This window comes from Nyctereutes procyonoides, unplaced genomic scaffold, assembly GCF_905146905.1.
Source record: "Nyctereutes procyonoides isolate TBG_1078 unplaced genomic scaffold, NYPRO_anot_genome, whole genome shotgun sequence".
Taxonomy (NCBI): domain Eukaryota; kingdom Metazoa; phylum Chordata; class Mammalia; order Carnivora; family Canidae; genus Nyctereutes; species Nyctereutes procyonoides.
Genome location: NW_026575136.1, coordinates 19,929,734 through 19,956,305, shown reverse-complemented (window position 1 = coordinate 19,956,305; position 26,572 = coordinate 19,929,734). Strand labels below are relative to the sequence as shown.

General features: G+C 42.6%; 1 protein-coding gene across 16 annotated transcripts in view; it reads left to right on the top strand.

Moving 5' to 3' along the window:
• LOC129495544 (transcription factor 4) overlaps positions 1 to 26,572 on the top strand; it is a 356,507-nt gene that overhangs the window by 173,497 nt on the left and 156,438 nt on the right. For 15 of the 16 annotated variants that reach the window (XM_055303161.1, XM_055303148.1, XM_055303145.1 and 12 more), the window contains one exon: positions 6,247 to 6,311. In XM_055303161.1, coding sequence (XP_055159136.1) covers positions 6,247 to 6,311 — 65 coding nt within the window. Of the gene's footprint in view, positions 1 to 6,246; positions 6,312 to 8,195; positions 8,274 to 26,572 lie in introns of those variants that run through there. The other variant, XM_055303154.1, reaches the window with a different exon arrangement.

Genomic DNA, 26,572 nt, shown 5'->3' with positions numbered 1-26,572 from the left:
ATGCATTCCTAGTGGTAAGGTGTTTTCTTTCTTTCTTTCTTCTTTCTTTCTTTCTTTCTTTCTTTCTTTCTTTCTTTCTCTTTCTTCTTTCTTTCTTTCTTTCTTTCTTTCTTCTTTCTTTCTTTCTTTCTTTCTTCTTTCTTTCTTTCTTTCTTTCTTTCTTTCCTTCTTTCTCTTTCTTTTTTTTAATAATAGTAGCTCCCGAAGTTCCTCATGACTTTGGGATTAAGAGACAAAAAGATACGGTGCAGGTATGTATATTCACATAAGTTTAGGAAAGACAGTATTAAGCTAAATGAAGTGTCTTCATTGCAGGACTTGTCAGAGGCTTTAACATGTTCAGATATATTGTAAATTTCTGCGGGGGGACAGCCCCCAGAAATTGTAGCATTTCCTAGGCCCTTTAAATTAGCCTTCCTTTTGTTTTGGGGCATCTGTACTGGGATTACTATTTTAGAGAAGGCCCTTGTGAGTGATGCTGCGTTGTCCTATATTGTAAATGATATTTTTTTTCTTCCACTCTTCTCTGTGCATCTTAAGGCGAAGTCCTATTCTTCACTTAGGGAATGTCTAGAGATGCCGCCTGCTGCCATGTTTTTGTTGATTAGTCACTTCAAGTTTGCATGGAGATGGTTGCGTTCTGTTGTAGGACGTCACAGGTTCTGGTGTACATCATTTGCACAGCTCGAAAGTACCAAGAGACCTTTTAGGGCTAAAACACCATGTAAATGTAAATTATCACTACCTATAAGACACTTTCATTAATTTCATATCAAATTCATGAGTGTTTTGAGCTCTGGGATTTGAGTCTTCAGTATTGGGCTTCTTGCTTATTTATAGTCCCCCCTCCCCCCACAGACACAGTTTAAATAGCAGCAGCACAGAATAGTGCTAAGAGCACAGCCTTTGGAATTAAAGTGCCAGGGTTTGACTCCCGGTTGGGTCACCTACTGCCTGTGTAGTCTTGGGCAGTGTTCTGTATCTCAGTTTCCTTCTCTACAAAATGGGTGTTTCTATTACCTACCGCCTAGGGTCACTGCGCAGATTGAATAAATCAGTCTATGTAAAGCCCTTTGCATAGTGGACAATACGTGGTAAAGACTCAGCTATTCTTATTTGGTCAAGGGAGGGAAAAGTGAGCATGGAAAAGATGAAAGGGCTGTAAATAATAGCCTCATGTGTATTTTCAGAAAAATTTTAGTCATTGTTTAATGAAATAGTCTTTTCAATATGCAAAATAATAATAATAATAATAATAATAATAATAATAATAAATCCAGTAGCCAGGGATGGTTTGGGGTTGGGGACAGGGACAGAGATTTATTCTGATCCAAACATGGTTATGATGAGTTCCCTAGTCTGATGTCAGGGAACAAAAGGCTCATTCTTCAGTTCCCAGAATGAGGATTAACAGTGAAGCAGCCTTGCTTGGTTTGTCCTGAAGCATCAGATAATTTTTCACTAAGCCTTTTCCTGGGATGGTATGTTCCACTGGTACAGGTGCATCTTTTTCAGTGCTGGGTGAGATACCTACCATTTTTATATGATTTTTAAAGTGACCTTTTAAGAATACAAAAGGCTAGAAACCCGAACACGACCTTGTGATTACCCTACTGGTCAACCACCGGTGTGGTCTTCTGTGTCAAGCCTAGCTGCAGAAATCATATTCTCAATAACCTTTTTCTGTGTGTTTCCATGTGGATTAGAACTGCTGTAGTAATTGACCAGAGGTGATAATGCTTGGATGTATCCCTGTGAATGAATGGGTTTATGAGATCATTTTCCCTTCAAGTAATGTTTTCATTCTCATCCGGTTCCCTTGGAGTTCTCTTACAATAGGGTACCACGGATATACTGAAAAAAATAAATTAGAAGTCAAATTGAAAATGATACAAGGAATATAAAAGTATTAAATTTGGAATTGTATAGAAATTTGTTAACAACACTACCCCCAAACAAACAAACAAACAAACAGAAAACCATTTTCTTTTTCCTTATCCTTCCCGGGGCAGCGAGATAAAGGCTTATTGAATAGATCAACAAAAATTTTTAAAACATTGGAAGCAGCTTATGCTTTCTGCTTGGATTAGTTTCTCAAGGGCAACCGAAGAGGCCAGGGAATCCCTTATTGATCATCGATCGCTGCCATTTTTAATAGGCAAATTCAGACACAGGTTTTAGCGGCTGATGGGCTCAATTTGGTCAAAACACGTGTTGACTTCCCGGATTGTTTGCTCACTGTAGATGCCGACTTGCTCTGGAGAAGGGGCTGCGTGTTGATCTCCTTTGTCTCCAGGAGGATTGATTGATGGATGTTGTGTCTGCTCAGTCCCGGCGTTTTTCTTGCTTAATTTAAAAAATTGTGACATAGTATTACATGCGCCTCGTACACATCATTTTTGTGGAGGAGAGTTGTTTAGCCAATATGTCGACTTGGCCCGTGTGCACCGTGTCTGGAGCTCTCCTGCGCCCTCGGTGAGCTCCAGAGGGCCCGGCGGGCGCTGCACGCAGGGCAGCTCATCCCCGGCAGCAGGATTTACCATTTGGTGCTTTTAGGTATAAAGATGAATCAAATGCCTGACAAGATTGGTTTGGGGTTCGTACTTCCGAGCCACCACCCCCCCCTTGGTGGGCATGCGACAAATGCCGCTAACGGGTGCTCGTAGGCCCTGAGATGTGGACAGCAGCGCCCCAGCAGCGGAGGCCCCGAGGTTGCTGCTGCCCCTGCGGCTCGGCTGGGTAGTTGGAGCCACGGGCTTGGCACTGCCACCGCTGTCCTCGTGCCAAGAAATATCCGCAGCGGCTGTCGCATTCTAGGACTGGAGGGTCGTCTCGAAAATTCCGCAGTGAACGCGCCGGGCTTGGTCGTCCCTGCCCTGTCTTGCCAGCACTGGGGGGACAGGGTGTCCTGGTGCCTCCGAGCCGGGAGGTGAGCGGGGGTGACCAGCGGGGGGCGGCCGGCTGGGGACAGCCCCTCGCCTGGCACGGGGACCCGCAGAGCGTGCGGGGCTTTGTGCTCCTGAGCGCAGAGTCACCCAAGAATCCTCCTCGAACATGTCCCCGGCGTCGTGAGCATGTTATTATCTGAGACCCATGTGGCAGTGAATTTTAAGCAGAAGGTCGACATCAGAACCAGAGCTGGTCTGTAATGGGCAGTTCACACAAAAGACACACACGCACACCCCCATCGAGAACCATCTACCCGTGTCTAGATCGTAGGCACGAGGTGTCATTGTAAAATGGCTGCTGTTTGTCATTAGCAAACGGTGGCAGTGGATCTGACACGTTTGAGGAGGTGCTGGGGTCCGTCCACAGCCTCCGATTATTTTGCTTCCAAACAGGGGTCTGGGCTCTGAGGGCAGATTTATAGTTGAATTTGGGAACAAAAAGATGTAATAAAGTTAAAGGCTGACACTCTCAGAGTGAAACGTGTTCGCTCATGATCTCCGGAGCCATCTATCTGATGGGAAAAGTGGATGCTACAGAGGAAATCTTTACAAGGAGCATAATCCTAAAAAAAAAAAAAAAAAAAATTAAAAAAAAAAAAAAAGTGCACCTCCCAGCCTCCTGCTGGCTGCGCTGCCTCTTTGGTACCTCGCAGACTTCGACAGAGTCCTGGACGGGTGCCCATTGATGTCATGGAAACACTCAAATTACTGAGAATGATTCATGTCTATGCTGGTCTCTTATCCTCCCCCACACAAACAGGAGTAGATTTTTAACCCTGACAACTTGTAATTTGCAGTGGGTTTATTTTTGTATCTGGATAAATATTTTTTAACAAGCAAAATTAAGATTAAGCAGTCTGTATCTGATATGATAGTAAAGAATGCCGGGTCTATGTAGCCAAGAGTACTTTGGGGACTCTGTGCAGCGTGAATTCATATTCTCTTCTCTCCCTTCCTTCCTAGCCCCTTGCTCTTTTCATTTCACTCCTCCTCTCTTGATTTCTCTCCTTTCTCTCCCATTTATTTTCATTCACATTCTCTCTCTCTCTTCTCTCTCTCTCCTTACTATTTGCACTGACCTTCTAGCTTTAAAATAATGGAAGGAATAGCCTCAACTTTATATATATATATATATATATATATATATATATATGAATTGAGACAAATCTTGGTAGGAAAATTCATCCCTCCAGTTCTATGTGTTGGAGTCGGGTTGGGAAATAATGCCAGGTGGAGAGATTCTATAGGGGACAGCTTCAGTAATTCCTTCTAGAGAAAAGAGATGGATAATCCCTCTACCTTCTTACTGTATTTTGCAATCCAATTTTTAGAAATTACCCAAACAGGACACTAGATGTTCCAATTTCCTAGGAAGTCAGAGTAAATTCTACTTTACCTATCTTTCTATCTTTGTCCGCCCGCCTCCCTAACCTCCTCACCTGCTTTTTCTGGTAGTTAAACAAGTGAATATTATGTCAGAGTGAACTGTGTGGTGGTTGTAGTGAAGCTTTTCAGACATAAGAGCTTAAGGAAGGACATACCTCATTTGGTAGCTCGTAAAGGTCGAGCTCTTTTCTGTTAGTAATATTTATAAAGGGAAGTTCAAGGGTATAAGTGGCCTACATTTGACTTACACAGAAAAGTAAATACGTGTATATGACCACTTATGCTTCTGAAATGGGTAAACGCATATTGACTTTAATGTAAAATCCTCATACAATGAAAGTTATTGTCTTAGATCTCTGGAGACTGACAGTCTATGAGATGGTATCCTGTTTCATGGGAATTGAAACTGATATGGGGATTGATTTTCTGCTTTGCCCCGATCACTATGCCAGATATGGGGGAGCAGGGAGGAGTGTTTTCCTAAGTCGGAGATTCTCTGAAGCCAATAGAAAAGTTAGTACTGAGGGAGAGAGGGTTAATTTTGAGACTCAGGTTTGGCTTTCTTTGAAAATCATCTTCCATTTTATGAATACAGTGAACTTCGGTATCAGGTACACTTTTGACAGGATAGCAGATTTATTGAAGATCCGTTCTTTGTGTGGTGTCAGGAAGGTGGACTCTAATAGCATTGTCATTGAACCAAAAGATAAAAAATGACTGCCGTTACTTTTAACATTTATTTTAACTGGAGTGGAGGGAGGAAAACTTGGGGGTGTAGACTTTAGAAGGATTTCAATTCTGATCTCTCCAAATACTAGTTTTGAATCTTCCCATTGGAAAACAAAAAAAAGAATAGTCGGGTTCTGGGTGTGATGTGCTGTGTCCCTCTCAGCTCTAGTCTTGAAGAGAGAAGTATCCCTCCGTCTTGGGTGGGGTGGGATGGAGTTTGTGTTCTGGCCACTTGGTCATGCCACTGGTCCTTTTTGATGTCCTAATATGGGTTGGTTTTCTATGACAGCTCTTCACATGTCACTAAATTCTATTGCTTAGATCTCTTGTAATGTGGCTTCATTGTCTCCCTTGCAAATTATTAAGGCTAAACATACTTCTGAAATAACCCAAATAAGCAGCCTGATTGTATCCTTAGATGTGGCCAAAGAGCATCTGAGGCTCTATACATCCCCGTAGAGCTATCCACAGATAAAAGCTGAGTTGTTAGAATTGGCACAAGACATGGACGTTCCATTATTCCTTGTTCCACTGGGTCAATCGGTAGGATCTGAACTTGGGTTCAGAGGGGACCATTCTGCAAAAGCCCCCTTCCCCAGTGTAAATTCCATCATCATCTTGATCATGATGGGGTGTACCCCCTGGGAAAGGGAGTTTAAAAAAGAGAGAGACAGAGAGAGAGAGACAGAGAGAGAGAGGGGAGTCTCAGAATTTTGAGTAGTTTCTTTGCTATTTTCACCATCTGGAGAGCCTTGATTGATTAGCTTTGGCCTCACCATTAAGTGTCAATATAATCAATGGGAATTACTAGACGAGGGTCATTACATAGATAATTTGCCTGCTGTGTAAATAAAAATGAAATTGTTTAAATTTTGTGAGAGAAAGAAAGTGAAAATAAGGGCTGACAATTTGTTTGTTAGAGAAAGTGGAGGCCATTGGAATGACAGTTTTTGGAAGTGTGGAGCAGTTTGGCTAAGAATAGGCATGAAGGATATTTTTTTTCCAGTTTATCATAGCCAGAGTGAGGAAGTGTTATTCCTTCTCTTGCTTGCATACATTGCCAGCAGTGCCTACTTTACGTATGTAAACATCGGGGAAGAGAAGTGGATGCCTGTTACCTGGAGATTTTTTTTTTTTTTAAGGAAAAACATAATTTACACTTTTTTGTTGTTTCTCTTGGCAGGTAAAACAGAAAGGGGCTCATACTCATCTTATGGGAGAGAATCAAACTTACAGGGTTGCCACCAGGTAAGTGAGAATCTTGCTTGGGGAAGGGCTGAGAGAATTAACCGGGTAAATCGGTGTGTTTTGTAAATTAGGTGATGCATTTTAGACTGTGGCACTGAGATGCACTGAATATCTGCCGATGCCTCTCTCTTTTATAAAGTAATGAAATAACACAGAGCTGGGAAGTAATAAACACCTCGTCTCTAGATCCCTGCCGTATCAGAACTGCATTCACTGGCCTTTTTTTTTTTTTTTTAATCCATCAGCCGATACCAGTGGCACTGTTTGCAAACCAGCAATGTCCGTTAAAGTTGTTCTATCAAAAGAGTTTATTTGCAATTAAGAACTTACGAATTTCTTACACTAGAAATACTTCATGTAGCCATGCGTCAGACCCTGGGTTTCGGGTGGGTTGTTGCCCTAAATTATAGTTTTCATAGGGGCTGTATGATGTTGTGTGAAAACAGGGTTGTATTGAGAGATAAAAATGTCTGTGAAAATATGATTTGTTGTCCCTTTTTGTTTCTGAATTGTTTTTGGCTGGAAGTCAAGGCCAGCAGGCTAACAGCAAAGCCGTCTCAGGGGAAGCATGCGTGAGCTAGAAAAATAAGAGTACTTTAATTAAATAATAAAATGCCAGTGTAATACAAAGGTATAGCATGTGTGTGTTTGTGTCTCTGTGCACTCTGCATTTGCATACTTTGCACTCTCCAGAGAAAGCCCACTTCTAAAAATACTATCCATGGCCAAAAGTGTAAGCTTTGGTTTAGGACAATTGAGTTTTTGTAGATGCTTGCTTGCTTTCTTTCTTTCTTTCTTTCTTTCTTTCTTTCTTTCTTTCTTTCTCTTTCTTTCTCTTTCCTTTTTTTTTTTTTGACTTCAATATCGGTATTAATCGTATGTTTAAAATCTTTGATTTTGCTTAGGATTTAGGCTTTCTTTTTTGTAAGTGCATTGGTTTCTTACTTGGGCAAACTCTTGGTAGAATTTAATAATCCTCTCTCATATTCAGAGCTTTCTACTGTCTCATTCCTCACCCAAACAGAATGTACATTCTTCTTATGCTCGAAAGGGAATGCTTGCTCTCCAACCCGCTCACCCTCCCATTTTCTTTAAGGATATGGGAACAAATCCGTTTTGAATTTCTGAAACAACCTGTTTAATACATCCTGGAAAATGCAAGCAGACAGTTTTTGCAATTAAACAGAGCCTGTGAAGGATGTTACCTTTATGCATCAGTCATATGTCACTAGAGGTGGAATTCTGCTGGAGGTTTATTTTTTTTTTTATCCCCCCCTGGATATATTTGCATTTTTAAAATTGCCTCCTCTGGCCCAGCCACCAATTCAGTCCTGTTCAGCATCTGAAAGCTTGGTCGCAACGAAGTGAACTGGTGCTTGGTTAAGAACTCCTGCTGCACAAGCTGCAGAGTACAGTTCATGGCAGTTTGTTTGGAAAGAATTCTGCAGGAAAGAAATTTACAGCCATTCCAGCACAACGGAAACATCTTTGGAATGTGAGTGCAAATGTTCGGGGCAGATAGCTCCGGCGACAAGCCTCTCAGTGCTGAGTCTCTGGTGTAAAGCTCTCAATTCCTGCAGAAGAGCCGGTTCCTGTGTATCTGGTTGCGGAGGGTCAAGGCAGAGGTCACTAGAGTTTTGGGGAGAAGAAAGTTGACAACATCCTTCCTTTTTGCAGATGGTCATGGCAGAGGTCTCTGTTTTCGCTGGGCCTCTTTTTCTGGTCAATGAGAGAATAGGCTTCCTCGCCCCTGTATCCTTTCTTACTAATAGGAATTGGCGTGATTCCTCACAGACACAAAGATTTCCTCTGCTGAGTAAGCGCGAGGCCCCTTAACTTGTTAAAGCATCATCCAGACCGCGTGAGTCTGTCTGTGTAAGTGCAGGGACACAGACCCTCCCTCGGTTTGTGGGAAATACTTCCCTCGGGTGAGACCGAAGTTATTTTTTTGGCAAACACCAGGTGAGAAGTGGAAGGGGCAGAGGGTGGAGTAGAGGTGGACGGACCGGTGTGTGATGGCTGCATTTCTGGGCCTCGGGAGGCGCATTTTGAGACATTCGTGTCCAGGAAAATTCTCATTGTATATAGGAGTGTGCCTGCATCTGCTTTTCTTAAAAAGTCTTCATAGTGTAGCTGTGGAGTGTGGAGATTTCTCTCTTTCTTGTGTCTGCTTCACGGTCGTGAGTCTTGCAAGAACCGACTTTCTCTGTGCTTAGCGTGGTCTCAGCAGTATCCATAAACAGTGTGATCACTTAAGGATAAATTAAAGAGCCAAATTTCGGAAATTCCCCGATTGAGAAAATAGGGGCTGGAGAGGAAAAGTGCACATATTATGAGTTTCTGCTTTCCGTGAAATTTGAGAATAGAGCAGACCATAGTGTGTCTTCCAGTGAATGTTTCTCTGGTGCCGAATTGCTTTTTTGAATCCCTGTCTCCAACACCAGCTATGCAGACCAAAGGGAAAGGCAAAGTCTCGGTATCTTGGGCTTCAAGTCTAAGTAGCAGATCACAGCTGAAATGATTCCCCACTGTGTGGCAAGGTGAGTGGCTCTCCTGGAGAGGAAGCTTTTGTTTCTCCTGTTTACTACATTTTAGAGATGCTGGGTGGAAATCCTTTAGATGATATGCCCTGAGGAGCTCCCAAAGCAGCTTTATCGTATTATAACAACGTATCCTGTGGACTTAGGGGGATGAGCACTGTTAAACGGGAAGATGCTTGTTCCAGTCCCAATAGCCTTTTGTTTGGTATAGAGAAATAGTGGTGGTAAGCAACAGGTAGCAAAAAGCCGTTCTGGAGAAATAAATTATTATTTTGAAATGCATGTTTTTTTTTTTTCAAAAATGCATCAGGTTAAAATATATCTATTATATATATATATATATGTCGCATGTATATAATATAACATATATATATATGTGCATTACGTTTCTCTTGAGGATTTAACACTAATAGGGATAGACACGTGGCTTTTTAAAAGCAGGTATTTCAGCCAAAAAACAAAGGCTGGTGGGTTCTTTATTAAGTTGTTTTCATCATAAATAGTCATGGGGTAATATGAATTCATTAGTGCATTTCCACGTAAAATTATCAGAGGTAAACATGGTAACTTTTTCAGACTTTTGAAATTGTATAGAAAATGAACCAATAGACAAAGCAAAGCGGCCAAATGGACTTTTTTTAGTGCTCAGTAAATATGGCAAAACTAATTTAAATCAAATTGGGGTACGGAAATCACACCCAGGCTTAAAATGTTCTTGCCAAATTGCAACCTCATACTACTTTTACTGGCAGAGAAAATAAAATTTATAATGGAAAGTCTGACAGAAATGAAAATTAGCGGAAATAAAGTTTTTCACAAGATAGTCCAACCTTAATACGATAACCAATAGCTAATACCTCATTTGGCATCGCTGCAGATGACAAAGGGAAAAAAATGTCATTTGCTTTTGACCTCTTTTGCTGCTTGGAATAGGATGTTTGGCGATTGCAAACTTTTTTATCTTCTGTTTTTGAATGAGATGATGATGTCAACACAAGTGATTGTTATTAAGGCAGAAGTTTTCCCCTTACATGGAAGTTCAGGATGGATTATTAGGAATTGTTTGTCTTTTCTTTTTTGGGATATACCCCAAGTCTAAAGCAATGGTTTCATTATTAGTATCTCCTGGACAAGATGTGTGTTTGGGATGTGTGTGTGTGTGTGTGTGTGTGTGTGTGCATGCGCGTGTGTGTGCTCACATGTACTATGTGGAAAACTGGGCCCTATCTGAGACCAATGAAATTAGAATCTTATGAGTTGGGCCTTTGTTTTTCTGACAGTTCCCCAGGCGATTGTATTGTGCAGGTAGGTTTGATAATTTCCTAGAATGTTCTGTAGGAGTATGTTCTAAAGACATGTTCAAAAACTGGTATTGCCACTGGCCTTGAAAAAGGTTGTAGACTTCTTGCCTTAATTTGATTACTCAAGACGTGGAGATACTCTGCGTATGCACTTCACTGAAAAGGCAGTAAAAATTAGTGATTTACTGAAAATCAGGAGGATGCTTTGAAGTCTTTATACAGAATTCTGCAACTGAACGTCCCAGCCCCTATCTTGTTTGCTCTAGTGAAGTCCAAGGCTTTAACCTCATCCACATTCTTTCTCTCTCTCAGCAAGTAATCAAATAGGACTATGCTGATAAAGTTATTTGATGTTGAGATCTTAAAACGATGGAATTTAAGAATTAGCCTTAATCTCAGATACTTCTGTTAAATTCCAGAAACTTTGACACTGTGTAGAAAATGGGTCTTCTCTGTATGAAATTTGATTTGCCCACAGACCTCTTGGTTTGGGGTTCATTGAAAGTAAACATGATAGTTGGTTCTGAAATGAATTACGCATTCAAGAATTTTTTTCTTTTAATTATTTTTAGTTTTGATACAAGAAGAGTTACAAATGACCTAATTCTAAAACTCGTGGCTCCTCTAATTTTTCTTTACCTGAAGTTAAAATAGAAAGGATGTAAGCAAAGAAGGCACAAAATCCTTTATCCCTTCTTAGGAAAATGGCTTCTTAGGTCTTGCGGAGGCAGAAATGCATCCTGTCTTTCTCATTGGACGTTACACTGAAACGTTCGTTCGTGGGGGGGCAACGGACCCGCCCGGGGCCAGTGCAATCTTCCCGGGACCCTCCTCCGTCCCCGTACCGGGCCCTGTGCTCTCGCCTTAGCACTGCGCGGCCCCCTTACAAGGCCTCTGGAGTTTGCCAGTACTGAGGCTCGTTTCCTGCTGGTTTCCACCAAGACTCCCGGACAGGGCCGGGACCGCATGGGCCTGACCTTGCGCCATGTGGACTCTGCCCAGCGGGCGAGGAGTGGATCCCCTACTGCTTATTCCCCAGCACCTCGGTTAGGATCCCTTTGGAGGGGGGAAGCCTGTATGGCCATGCATGGGAGCCAGAGGGTCAGCGCTGTCTTCCCACCTACAAAACCGAGAAAATCATTTGGGAGTCGCCCTCCCAACACGCCGTTCAGGCCCCGAGGGCCACAGAGGCCACGTCGTGGAGAGTCCCTCATCCCCCAGCTTCAGGCCCTCACGACCAGCCTGGTGGTGGGCTCAGCGTTCGAGGCCTGAGCTTTCTGGAAGGAGGCGATGAGGGGATCCATGCCCTGCGTTTGCGGTGGGCACGTTACTGGAGCCACGGGTCAGAAGCAGGTCCCGTCCTTCCCGAGGGTGCTGGCGAGGACACAGGGACGAAGTATTTAAAATCGTGACGACTCCTGACTTCGCAGGGCCTGAGTTTGCCCTGTGGATGCCCTCGCGGCTCTGCCCCGAGCAGTTTCTCAGGCACCAGCTTGTTGGTTTGGGGGTTTCTCAGGCACTGCCGTGGGTGCACCTCTTGCCCAACAGCCACCCCAACACTCGCCAAAGGGGACACTGGAGCCATTCTTGCCGTGTATTGGTAAATAGATATTTATTGGGCCTTAAGTGATGCATGAGGTACTAAAGAGGAAAACAAAGGGAAGCTCTTGCCTACTTTCCCTTCAGCCCCCCACGAGCAGCTTTATGGATAGCAGCGGAGACGATCAAGCTCCACTTATTTAATTATAACATTTTTTAGAAATCTCACATAGTATATATTTTCAAGTACCTCCGAGAAGTTGAAAAAAAATAAGAAACTGCAGTGCCATATAACCACCACTTAACCAGTTGCTGATTTTCGTCGTATTTGCTTCATGTGTATAAATACACATATACATTTTTCGGTGAACCATTTTTAAGTGGCAGCCCTAATAAGATTTCACCTCTGTATTTTTCAGCGTGAGTCTTTTAAAAATTTAAACACTTAGCCATTGAAATAAAATAGTTATCACCCCTCAAGAAAATAACCATAGTTTCCTAATCTAATGCCCTATTTGTATTCAGATTTCTTAAATTGTCCCCCTGTGAAAATGTCCTCCGTAGCTTTCTTCTTCTTTTTATTCCCTCCCAGTTATTGCATTCATGTGTGGTATTTAGTTCCTATGTCTCTTTATGATTTCTTTTAAACTAGAGCAATTCCTGCATTTTTTTTAAATATTTACTCTAAAGGCATCAGGCCCATTGTCTTGAAAAATACTCTCCCCTCTAGAATTTGCTCAGATTATTTCTTTGTGGTGCAGTTTAATTTGTTGAATTAGGTCTAAAGGTTTCTTCATATGGATGTTGCACATTTTTGGCCCGAGTATTTCATAGGTGAAGCTATGCACTTCATATTGCATTCCATCGGGAGGCATATAATGTCAAGTTTTGTTGCTACTGATGATGCTAACTTTAATCACTTGGTGAAAGTGGAGACCCCCAGATCTTTCTGTTGTGAAGAAACCTTTCCCTTTTTGCAATCGGTAAACAATCTTTGTGTTGATACATTAGCACTGGGCAAATATCCCAGTTCTTCAATAGTCTTTGACCTGATATAGTTTTAGCACACATTGATAATGCTTGCCTGTACTAGAAGCTTTTGAACTAGTGATTAAAAAAAAAAAACAAAAAAAAAAACCTCCATCAGTCCGTCTACATTTATAGCTGACGTTCTGCAAAAGCTTCCTTTCATTGTTCGTATTTTAGCTCTGGTAATTTAAGCACTTCATACATAGACAAATAAATGTCAATAATCCTTGTGTTAAATATGGAACTGGAGGGCACTGGGAGCATTAAAGCAGTCTTCAAATCTCGTGACGTATATTGATAAAAAAATAGTTATGGCTCAGGCTAAAGTTCAGAAAAGCTTAAATTGTAGGAGGAAGGAGGTAATTATAGGTAATGTCTCCTTGCAAACTAAACTCTAGTATTCTTTTGCTGAAATTTGGGACCTTATGACAATCTCTGTCCCTAGTTGTTAGGTTAATCTTGTCATAAGCACTGGAGTTTCCCTAGATTCTCATATTGCCCCCTCTGTGCTCTAGTAATTATTCTTAACGACCTCACAAGGTTGACCATCAGTGGCTGACCCAGGGAGTCTGGTAGGCAGCTGTGTTGCTCAGAGTTGCTCTATGGAGGGTCATTAAGATAGGAGGTGTGGACCCCTACCCCCCGAGTCCTACCACAACTGGGATGTGACCGGTACGTGGGTGTCAAAACGAATGGATTTCCAAATGTTAGTGTGGCCTCAATCTAGAGGAAGCCTGGGAACTTAATATTAGGTGTCAGGATAAACCTCTCTGGTGATTATTATGTCCTCGTTTAATAATTAAGAAAATGAAGCCCAAAGAAGGAAAGCGAGCCGGCCTAAGGCCACGGCCCAAGTAAGCCCCACAGCCAGATTTTGAGCTCTAAAATGTCCAATTTTAGAGCCAGTGCTCTTCCAACATGGGTTCCCTACTGCTCCAACCCATGCTGAGGTTGCTAGGCTGAAAGATCCGTATTACAGCCCACCTGGAAAACCATTTGTGGAAGATTCCAGGCCCACTGGAGAGTCTGGGCCTGACATGGTACCTGGAACAGTAGCTGCCCTCCAGTGTGTTCAGCGTATGCTCGAACTCCAGACACTGGGGTGAGGGGGGCAGAGGGCAGAGGCCCCCCCCTGGCTCCTGACTGTGGGGCCCATTGCTGCCGGTATTGTTCCTAGATGAACCACACGTGTCTGTATGCATGGCCCCTTCTGCAGTACCCTCAGTGCAAGTCCATTAAAACCAATAAAGATTCCCCGTGAAGAGGCTGGGGTAAAGTATGCCAGTTCACATTTTAGCAAGAGCATGAACACTTTCTTAAAAATGTATAGATCGTATTTGGGCCTTGCTTTTTGTGCATTGCAAGCAGGGTATGGTGTGCTATGACATGAATTTAGATTCTTCCTAGATCAAATTATTTTTCCAAAACTATAAGAACTGCATAGAGGGAGATGCTGAAGCCAGACCTTTCGCAGGCTTTTAAATGTGACCCCCTCATATTTTTATTATGACGCTTAACTCGCTTGCAAAGTATATGAAATGACATATGTGTTAGAAGCATAGGCAAGTTTTATCCAATAGTTCAGGACAGTGAGTACATTAAAAAGACTTAAATTGCTTTGAGATGATTTATGAGACACCAAAAAAAAAAATAAGTCCTAATATCCAAATGGAAATATCGCCAGAAACTTGGGATTAACCTCTTTTCTTCTAAAAAGTATTCAGGGGTTTTTTTAATGACCAGTAGCAATTAAGGATTCAATTCATCTTTATATTTTTGATACATGAAGAGAAAGGGGAAGTCAGTTAATGACTAAACAATTGATTCAAATTAACACTGAGGGGTACTTGGTAAGATTTAATGTTGCAAGGTGCCTGCCCCTGGTGCAGAAATCGGTATAGCCCTGTAGCTTCTTTCCGTAAGAAAGGCAGTTATGCTCCCAATGCAGCGTCAGGAGAACTTTTCACTGTTAAATGGCAGGAGTACTTATTTACTCCTTTATCTCTGGCCATGCTTGAAGTGGTTTCATCATTAAGGAGATATCTTCTGAAACTCTTAAAACTGAGACCCCAAGTTAAAATAGTGGGAACGCTGCAATATGCCAACAAAACCCCATAATCTTTTTAGAAATAAATACTTCAGAAAGGAAAAGATACCAAGTCTGCTGCTGGGCCTGATATGGTAACCTGCTTAGAATTGAGTCTCATCCTTTGAAAAAGTGTGTGTGTGTCCTGGGTGTTTATGTGGATTCCTTTACATATACGTTCTCTCACAGATAAACTAAACTGAGCTTCCTGGAGCATGGACCTTTTATGTTCAGTGTGTTATGTATTATCTACTAGAAGTAGTTTCTTGGGAGAAGAAACCCCGCAAGAATACATAGTCGCATTTGCTTCAGCATTTCTAATGCAGAAATGTCTTTTCACAGGATGGCACTCATTTTGGGGCTTAATAAAGGGAAAAGTCAAATTGTAGTGGGGATAGCATCCTTGGCCTGGCACTTGCCCCGATTTTGTTGAATAGAATATAATGTCACTGCTTAATTCTTAGGGTACTTAATGAAATCTGTATATTCCTTGATTTCATTACCCTCTCCTCTCAGAAGACATCTTCCAGTGAGGGCTTTCTAGGACATTTGAAAGCAAAATACTAGGTATATCTTATTTCCAGCCTACCTCAGATTAACACTACATGCTTGTGTGAATTTGGGACAATGACAATTCAGTGATAAGAAGGTAATTAGGGAGAAGATCAGTGAGGTTTTCAAGAAGTGACCATTCCCTCGGGCTCTGGATGTGGGGGTCCCCTATGTGTCGGGGTTTGACCGTGCATGCACACAGAATAATCCGAGCTCATTTGTACAGTGATAATGAACAGCAGGGCACTGAATCTTTTCAGTTTTATTGGTATTGTATACAGTAAGTTATTAAATTTCATCTCTGTAATACACCTGCAGTAAAATAACAAAACATTGCTGCACTTAAGGAACATGTGTGTGTGGTACAATGCCCTCCCCCATCATTTCAGCACCCCCCCAACAGCTGCTTACAGATTTCAAGATCCATTGTATATATTCCCTTGAGCCCACCTCTAATAATCGAGACACATCTGCCATTGCAGTATTATAGGCATATGTAGTTTTATTGAAAACTATACCTGTAAAAAAATTAAATAACTCCTACCTCAATTAAATTGGCAAGCTACCTTTTGCAAAGATCATATTGCAGACCTCCTGAGACCCAGGGAGTTCATTTTATTCTTATATTACAAATCACTAAATATGTTATTTTTATTTAGCCAAGTAGCTAGCTTTTCTCATACTTTGATAATAAGTCACTTTCATCTCTTCTCACTTTTGTTTTCCCTTTACCCTCATCTTCAAATATAAAACAAAAACAAAAACCATGTAGGTTGTATGAAGGAAGCCTGAGAACCTCACTGCAGTAAATGCAGGATACGTAAAGTCAAAGGGATAGGACCCAGCATGTAGATTTACCTCTTAAGTGATTTTTCAGTAGACATAAGGAAATCAGGATTGAGATCTCAACTGAAACCTTATGCTTTGAGAGAGATGTTGACAATCTTTTTAGAGATCAATCTGATCACCATAAGCGCAGAAAAGGCAATAGTTAACGAAGAGGGAATAAGTTACGAGATCATACAAAGTATATGTAGGTGATTAAGATTATGTTCCTTACCTTCACATTTACATTTTTTTTGAAGATTGGGTCAATAATAAATGTCTGTAAAATAATTGCTACCCAGATGGGAATAAAACAGGTATGCAGGACGTCTCTATGATGATTCGTAGTGAATTCATCATGCCACAAGAACAATGATTTAGGCAAGAAGAAAAGTTTGCCAACTTGCTTGATATTGACGGAGAAAATTCTAAAAACAAGATACCCACCACAGGAATAGGAAGAAAACCACATACCATTTAGGAGAATGTGAAGGTTTCTCATTGCATAGTTCCTTAGAGAGAAAGAATGTTTTGTGCTATTGAAAGGGCAGTGTGGGAATGGACTGAGGGAATGAGGCATGGATGCCTGTTCCCCAAGTGAGCGCAGACTTGGAAAATAGATCCTCTGATGACAGTTGGAAAGTGGATGGTTTCCCAGGAAGGAGTCCCCGATAAATAGTGAGTGATTGTTGCTGTAGCGGAGGAAGAGAATTAAGCAGCCTGATTGATCACCGGGTCAGGATTAAAAATAGTTGCATGCTTAAATGATGAATTTTCTTTTTTGATAAGACTGTTGATAAAAACTAGTGGCCATTTGGTTCTACTGGGGGTTGCCTGTGTCTGTGCAATTATGCTTAGTCTCTGACCAGTGAGGGTATTTCCTGCCCCTCTCATGGTTCACAGAGATTCAGTTTTGTGGGGATAAAAAGCCAAGTCTGAGGGGCGCCCGGCTGGCTCAGTTGGTAGAGCATTCAGCCTTTGATCTCTGGTCATGAGTTCGAGTTCCATGTTGGGCATGGAGATCATTTAAAACAAACAAACAAACAAACAAAAAAAAAAAAGAAGGCTAAGTCCTAGATGGAGTCATTGCTTACAAGTTGGGTCCAAAAACCCAAGAGAATCAAAATTCAAGATCTTAGAAGGTTTTCAACCTTGTGATTTTTTTTATAGAAAAATACATCATAAATTCTAAACAAACTTTTTGAACACAATTCAGGCACAAGTTGGGGAATACTACTTAATCGAGGCCATACTACTCCTTTGAAACCTGACCCATTGAACTTCCTTCTTCTGGATGTGACTACCTCCTGTGGAAATGTCTCCTACCAGTACTTTTGAACTGGGATGTCAGTTTGTCAAGCTGAGCTCTGCCATTCAGAACTGTCCTGTGTAGAGTTCCTGGTCCGACATGACAACAGCAGTGGTAGAGGATGTGCTATGGCCAATGACATGTGGCAAAGAGGAGTGTCAACAGTTGTTCCTACTCTGCCATAGTCCCTCACGGAGTCCTGCATCTTGACCACTAGGCTGTCTCAACCAAAGAGAAGGCACTAATATAGGGACCTATACCTCTCAGTCCTACTTGGGAAATCTTACCAAGTAAGATTTGCTTGCATTTGTTTCCAGAGTACAAGTCCTGGGTGTCATTTTGTCCATGAAAAGAATATTTAAGTTTAGGGTTTTATTTGTGGGGGCAGGGATTATTCTTGGATTTATTTCTAGGAGAACTTGTTCTCCCTTCCCTTTGCAGATAACACATACACCCCATCGTTCCTAGACTCCAGACTGCCTCCATTTCATACTTCATTACAAAGCAGATTTTCATCCCATTGTATCCTAGGTAACTGTACCATCCTTAAAATTTCATAGTGTGCCTTCAGAAACTCAGATGTCAAGATTGGAGGCTCCTGTGGAGTTCTAGTCAATAGGTCTCCCTTAGTTACCTGGTCCAAATCATTTTATCTGTGTTCTAGATATTTATAGATATTGCTGTAGAAATAGAATGCTATTCTAGACGTACTAATAGCTCTGTAGAACCTCAGCCAGCAATTAAGAACATTCCAGAACACTCCATAATAATTTATTCCACCACACCTTGATTTGGGTGTTCAGTAAATATTTATTAGGAAATAGCACCCTATTCCCCCACCCCCACCCGACTCGACCCCAGAAGGCCACGATATTATACTACCTTGGTAGAAGGTTTGAGCTAATAGTACCGTCATCTGATTGGAGGCTCTAACGCATAATTTCCCAAATTCGTATTCTTGCACTTATTTAGATCTGCTTTTCAAAGGGCTAGAGTAAAATGTGGCAATCAAGGTCAAATGTGCTTTTGACCTTGAATTTTATTGATTGAATTTCTCCTCAAGATGAGTCCTTCCTCTGTGTTGGCTTGGTGACTGACCTCCAGGTGCCAGCAGACACTGCTCTGTCTCCCCTTCCCCCTCCAGAAGCCCTCAGTTTTCAGATTTCATGGGTCCTGCTTCCTGTACCAATAAATCTGCCCCACCCTGCACACTCCCCAGTCACCACTCTTGCTGTCTCTACTGCTCTACTTCCCTCCATCCCCACCTCCCTCACATGGCAGCTGGAGTGGTTTTCTCCACAAAACCCTGATGCCTTTACACCCTTGCTTCGCCTCCCTTCCTGGCTTCAGGTGCCCATCCTTAGCATGATGTACGGACTCTTGATAGCCTGGTCCTTGTCTTGGCCTCCAGCCTTGTCCTTCACACTCACTCACATCTGTTCCAGCCTTACTGAGCTGTTTGCAGTTCCCTTCAGGGCTCTTTCATAATTCTCTCTGTCTTTACAAGAGCCCTACTATTGGCCTGGAATATCTTCATCCTGTTTCCCCTTCATTTTACCAGACAACTCATGCTCTTCATCCAAGATTCAGTTCATGCATTGTTTCTTCTGGGGACCCTTGGTGTTATACCCAGGCCAGAATGAGGGGCTCTCTTCTGTGCACAGGTAGCCACTGGTGCACTTCTTTCTCCTGACAGTTGTCACACTCTGCACAGCCAGAAAAGCCCAGGGAGCAGGGCTGTCATCTGTATCCCCAGTGCCTAGCAGAGGACACTCAGTGAGTGTTTGCTCAGGTGTCATGGATAGATGAGTAAGTGAATAAACGAACCAACGAAAAGTAAATTCTAGAACTTGCGAGCAAATCACTTACATTTAAGCAAATTCCATGCAAGTTTCTTGTCTTAATCATGCCAGTGACCCCAGTGAGGTAGGGACTATTTTCGATTCCCATTTTATTGATAACAAAACAGAAACACTCAGAGTAGTTTTGTCAGTATTAATAGCAGGTGACGGAGATGAAACTAGGGGACAAAGTCCTTTGTCTCCAGATTTATCATTTTCCCTAATCACTTCTTTATTTCTAGATAAAGTTGGTGACCCTTTTTGTCAGAGTAAAGAGCCCACAGAGGCTTCTCATAGATGGTTCCCACTTTCTTTTCACCGTTAGCTTAGGTATCACCCAGCTTAGAGCCCTGGGACCTCTCTCTGTGTCAGTGAGAAAGGCTGCATTTCAAAGAGGGTATGATGAACCTGGCAATCTCTATATCCAGAGCATTGTCTTTAGAGAGCCACAAAAGAGAGTATTTTGGATGTTTCCCGTAAGTAACTACAAATCGTACACAACGTGGTGCATAATTCCTGCAGTATCATTGCCCTGTCGGTGGTAGTCACTCTGCTCCGCTGGTGGAAGGACCACCGTGCACCTGAGCACGGCAAGACCTTGAAGCGCAGGGGCGAAGCGCAGTGCCAACTGCCTCTTGTCCCCCACATTTCCTCCTTCATCCTCTGGGGGGTACATCTTGCTTGACAGAGGCTGGATAGGAACAGGGAAGAAGTGGGTGAGCTGAGTAGATCATGATCTGCTTCTTCACATTTCCTTCACATGATTCTTTTTCTTATGACCTTGAGATAGGGCATGAAAAAAAAAAAACTAACAACGATAATGAGTTTAACTTGCATTTATGTTATTGAAGCCTTAAGGATAGAATGCCAGAGTAAGAAAGGTGCCTAATGCTGCTTTGCAGAAGATGGGAAACTAAAGCTCAGGGATGTTGTGAGACTCGTCAGCACCACACAGCAGACCTCACTCATAAAGACACACCCAGAATGGTTAAAACTTCAATAGCATGTGGCATTGAGATTTTTCCTTGATGTCTCTGTGGCCTTTTTCTTCCAGAGAACTTAGGGCTACTCCAGACCATGAAGTAATAGCCAGTAGCAGCTGGAGGTACATCCTGAAGAAATTTCTAGACGAGTATCCCTTTGTTCAACGACCGCTGAATTGCACCATCACAGAGCCAGAGGGTGTAGTTTGCTTGTAAATACTGAGCTTTTGAAATGTCACTGTAACATTGGAGAAATGTTGTCTCAGAAGGTTGCCAAAGTGACAGTATCCCGACATTGTAAATACCAGCCAACACGAGCGCTCATAAATGACAGAAATAAAATATATTTGACTAAATCCATAATAATCACTGATAACACTGTTTACCCTCAATGACCAGGAGCTGTGAACTTGGATAAAAAGCACATGTGTGCAGATATCATTAATGTGTCTGAGCCTCTAGCCATTCCAGAGTATTTTGATGGAAAAGCTCCCTAAATATGTAAAAGCTTTACAATAACTAAGAAGCAAGTGTGCAAGATAGGGTGTCAGGCAGCCCTAATGGAACCGGAGAGAGTCCTGAGTATCTTCAGCACCCCAGAGGACTGATAAGGCCCCCATTGTTCTGGTCCGAACCAAACCATGAGCCAGGCAAGCAGGCCAGTCAATACGCTATTTTCCATAGATGTGATTCCTAGAAGGTCCATTTGCCACGAGCGAGAGCTCACACGCAGGCCATGTCCTCGGGAGAAAGAAAACGTGGAGATTAAAAGCCTCCGAGCAACAAAGGCAGGATTTCCCTGAGAACCTGAACCATACTTCCACTTGAGAGGGATGGCAAGCTGGCCAAACCGCCCTCCAGTCTTCTTCTTTAAAAAAAAAAAAAAAAAAATTATTGTATTTATTCACAAGAGACACACACAGAGAGAGGCAGAGACACAGGCAGAGGGAGAAGCAGGACCCATGCAGGGAGCCCGATGTGGGACTCGATCCTGGGACTCTGGGATCACGCCCTGGGCCAAAGGTAGGCGCCCAACCGCTGAGCCACCCCTTGCCCCCTTCCCTCCAGTCTTAATATTTCTATACCCTGGGCTTCTTTCTGAGTAATGACTTCCTCCTCTGTAGAAATGATTGCCTCCTTTCCCCTTCTGTTTTAGCATGAAAATGGGTATTAGGGTCTCTGAGTGGATACGTGCAAGGTGGCAAGCCAGTGTCCTCTTGTCCCCTGCCATGTGGCTGTTCTCTGTGCTCCAAGCGCCTCTTGTCTGGGTGCCCATCTCCAGGAATGCTCTGGGCCAGTGGGGGCTGCATGGCAGGAGGATGGCCCCTCGGGGTGTTTCAGCTGGTGAAAGAGATGGGGGAGTGGCAAGTCGGTCCCAGGAGCTGCTCCCACCACCCCTCCAAAGCTGGGGCGACATGGGGTGGCCTTGAACGACCTCCTTGGTTTTGTGTGTGCAAAATACTTGGTCTTTTGCCTTGACAGACTCCTGTATTGTTTGATTTTTTTTTTACAGTAAGCATTGCTTTCATAGCTAAAAATAAAAGACGGCATTCAATATCAGAAATATTCAGTGCTGATGAGATTTGGGAAAAGCTACAAAATAACACATTGCAAATTGATGCTCGACCAAGAAATTACAGGCGATTGTGCTTCTTGGATTTTTGAGTTTAGGAGAGAATTCATAAGAGGGGAAAATCTTTGAGTCAGAATGTGCCCATTTTGGCATTAACTGGAATAGTGGTGAAGAGTTTGAAATGATTGGAGTGGCCAAGTCTTTGCAATGTTGGTATATTCTGGTGTCCGTGAGTGGGGTCTGTGTGGATGATAATACAGCTTTAAAGGAGTAGGAGCGGAGGAGGGAGCAGAAGGACCCCAAGTCCTTAGGAGCTCAGTGATTGGCCAGGCGTCCTGGTGACCCGCAACATAGCCAGTGGGGATTCCCTGGTTGGGGACCCAGTTTCTTGAGATACCTACAGCTGGCAGGAGGCAGGGCCTGCTGTTTTGGTTTGACTCAAGAGGTGTAGGTGTAGGTGTTGGTGTTGGAGAAGCGGTGGCTGGTCTCAGGCTCTGTCCTGGCACTGCTCCTTCTTGTGGGTCATGAATGCAGAGATTGAATGGCTTCTTACATTTCTCGTAAAGAAAGACAGCTTTGTCTCCAGAGATGAGCTAGAAGGCAGCGGCCATGAGGACATCCCGCCTCTCGGGGACCCTGCTGTGTGATGGTCCCGTTGCCTGTTCACTGGGCTTTGGCAGTGATAAGTTCCTCCAAGGCTGTCAGAGCTGAACCAGAGCTGGAAAGGCCTTGTAGTCAGACCTTTTCTCTCGACTCTTGAAGGATGCGTATCCCCAATATCTACTCATTCCACCTCTCCTTTTCTCTTCAATGATTAAAAAAGTATATTTTAGAAAAACCTTTGGGGGTGTTACTTTAGGCCTGGCAGGCAGATCGGACTCTTCTTTGGGATAGCTGAAGAAGAAGAGCTGAATAGACGTGGCCAGGGTACACGGTGGATGGGGACGATCTTGGTTACATTGGGGTCAATTTCAATGAGGCTGTATTTTATTAAAATTCCTCTTTATCTACAATGGACTTCTGGCGTTCTGACTTCTGCAATGCAGGTGGACAGGACAGCCACAGATTTGACTCTGAATCCGCTTTGGTTACTGGCCCTGTTTTTCTTCCTGAATCCTCTGCTTCCAACCAGCTGCTCTTGTAGAAACCAAAGAGAAGTAAAAGAGAGGGGGGAGGGCCTGAGGGAGGGAGAGAGAGAGAGAGAGATTAAGTGGAAGAGAAAGAGAGAGGGAGAGAGAGGTATTTTTATTATCAGCGGGTAAAAATACCTGTCTGGCTCATAAGGTAGCTCCTTAGTGAATTTAGCATTTAATTATTAGTTTAGAGGGGATATCTTTGAGCTTAAGAGTTAGCTAATTAAGAAAATAAGTGTAAGGTTTGGGGAACTCACTTTTCTGCTCTCTGGGTCCCCTGAGTTTCTCCCTTCATCCCTGCTTTCAGATTCACTCCAACCTCAGGCACCCCCCCCCCTCCCAAGCCCCCTCCCAACATTTAAGTATTAAAGCTCAGAATTTCGGTTTCCTCTTTGAGGCTCTTCCCCAAATTGCCCCCTGGTGGTTAGAGGGGAGAAAGACAAGATGAAGGATGGGGGGGGGGGTTGGGGGGAAGGTGGATCATTTTGCCTCTTCATGTCCAATACATTTTTCTCTTTATGTATAATGGGTATGAATATAATTCAGTCTCAGTGTAAATGAGCCCTCAGTAGGTGAGTGTGTCACTGCACTTCCTTTTGGGTCATTGCGTGCCAGAGATTTCTCTCCCTATCCTTGTTGCAGTTTTCTTTTGGTCTCATTTTTGTTTCTACAGATTGTATTGACCAGAGCTTCTGTAACAGTACTAATAACACTGGAGTGAGTGACTGAGAGACACACACACACACACACACAAGACTAACAGGATAGTCGAAGACTGTACATGCTGTCACTTCATGTGCTGGTGTGAGCAGCGCTGGGAAGGGCTGTGATTTTATAGGCAAGCTGATTAGCCAAGCACTTGTCACCTCCATTGCTGCTCATTGGCCTAGTGAGTGTGAGCTTGCCATCTCATTGACAGCTGTCTGTTGTCAGAGGGCCATCTTTTCTCCTTTTCAGTTTGACTGAACACAACAGAGACATCTGCAGAGCTCTTTGCAGCTCTGACAGTGTTGCCCTGCCTGCCAGCCCTCTCACTCAGAAGGCAGCATAATTGAAGAGCTCAGGAAAGAATATTAACCCATTGACCATCTTGGTTTGGGATATTTTGGCGAAAAAATATGTCTCTTTTTGAGGTGACCGCAAGTCTGTCTAGATAGAGGAAGACATGAGATCCAGTGTCATGATGAATTGGACTAGTAGAGTGTGAAACATCTTCGTAGTAATTGGCCGTGGGATGGCAGTCGATCTGAGTATATGGAGAAGGATGAGGGGTTCGTTTTCAGGGCAGACCAGTATTGCACGGTGGGGTTAGCCAGAAGAGGGGCATATCTCAATCAGAGGACCTCACCATTAGTGTGTTCTTCAAACATGATAATGGCACATTTGACTTGTGGAACAACAGTAGTCCTTGGGATATGTGTGCTGTTGGGTGAGGTGTTGCTCTTTTCCTTTTCAAGCCAAATTGGACACTGCCTTCTTTGGCACAGATTCCAGAGTCTCCATGAGTTCATAGCCCCTGTATTTGATGCAGTATGTCACTAACCCTATAGAACCATGGACTGCCTCTCTAGGATTTTTTTTTTTTTTTTTGGATGTTACTTAAATAAACAAACCTAGAGATACCATGTTGGACTTATGCGATGGGGAAATAATTTAAATTTTTATACAGGTTTCAGCAGGGGAGTTTGAATGTTTAATTCTTTGCTACATCATAATGTCTTTTGGTGAAGCTCTATTTAAGCATCTATTAGAGCTAGTACAGCATGTAGACATGTTGGACTTGGTTTGGATCAAGTCACAGGGATATGTCCTACATTTGGAGATGATTTAGTGGTATCTGAAGTTTAACAGGAGGAAGATATTTCATTGTGTTCATCTAAAAATTTATTTAGAAAGGGAAAGTGAGGGGGAATATTGAATATATTGCTTTTTACTCTTTCTTTGCTTTACAGCTCCCCTCATTCATTATTTGCAACAAGCTTTGTCTCTGAACCTGACTGAGAAAGGAAGATCTGAGAAAACTTGACTTATTTGTTTCAGACTGTCTGTACTTTTTTAAAGATTTATTTATTTTATTAGAGAGCAAGCGAGAGAGCGGTGGGGGTGGGCAGAGGGAGATGGGGAAAGAAGCAGACTTCTCGCTGACTGCAGAGCCCCATGCAGGACAACTTGACCTGGGGCTCGATTCCATGACCCTGAGGTCAGGACATGAGCTGAAATCAAGGGTTGGACACTCACCAGCTGAGCCACCCAGGTGCCCCTCAGATGATTTGTACCTTAATGCTATATCAATGTGGTCCCATTTGGGGAATAATATTGGAGAAAGCGTCATTAAAGAGATTGGAGAAAAAAATAAAAAAAAATAAGCGGGTTGGAGAAAATTCAGCAGAGTGGACAAGAAAGATTCTTCTGAGTTGTCATTTTAGACTAAATTAGGAATAATTGAGTAAAATATTTAGAATCAAGCAGCTCCTGGCCCTGGTGGAGGTTCGGGGTGGGAGTGGGCGCATCAGATAACTGAGTTCCTATCCTGTCTCCAGCTCTAAGTGGCACCATTTGGAAGACTCCGTTTCTCCCTCTGTAGTATGAAGCCTTGTCCTAGATGTTCTAGGAGATCCCTGCCGGCTCCCAGTGTCTGTGGTATCAGGGTATGGGATAAGGAAGGAGAACATACATGGGGCCCTTAGACATTTCAGAAGTATTTGACACATTCTCAAAACAGCATGTATGAGGTGGCAACTCTTTGCCCTTGAAAAGAATAAGAAATACAGAAAGTATTCAAGAGATACACAGTTAGCCTCCATTAACTATTTTCTTCTTAATTTCTTTTTAGTAGAAATAAGTCATTTACCTTTTTGAAAAAAAAAAAAAGTTTAATGAGGTGATGAGAGGGGAGAGAGAAGAGAATGTTGAGTCAAATGGGACCCGTGACTCACCTGCATAGTTGTGATCCCCCTTGGAAGATGAGAGTTTTGTCCAAGATCCTAGGAGCTCTGTGTCAAAGCCTTACGCTGCAATACTCCATCGATTTTAAGACTTTTTTTTTTCCACATTTTAACACCTCAGAAATTTATGGTATGCCAATTTAATTGGCAACCCTTTTCTCTTTTTTGGTGGTAAATAGATAATGCTGTGTCTTACATTCAATGACATTTTATATATGATAAAATATAATTCGAAGATGGGGAAGCAAGTTTTTTTTTTTTACTAAGAAAGCCTAAGTGGCTTCTTTATTTTTGACTAAGGCTGCGAATGTCCTTTTCAATCACTTTGAAGAATCTGAATTGCCTTAGGAAATTAATTCATGGACAGAGCACACCCTCACAAAACAATGCACATAATGCCCATTTGAGGAAGGAGCCATTTCTTCTTCATGTAGAAGAAATATTCTGAAACCAATTTGACAACTTCCATTTGCCTTTTATAACATTTTCTTTTTCTAGAATCAGTTCACTTACATTGAGTCAGAAATGCCAGATACCTTCTCCGAAGGAAGGTCGAGAGTCCTTGCTAATTTCCAAGCTGGAACAGTTCTCATTTAGCCCAATAC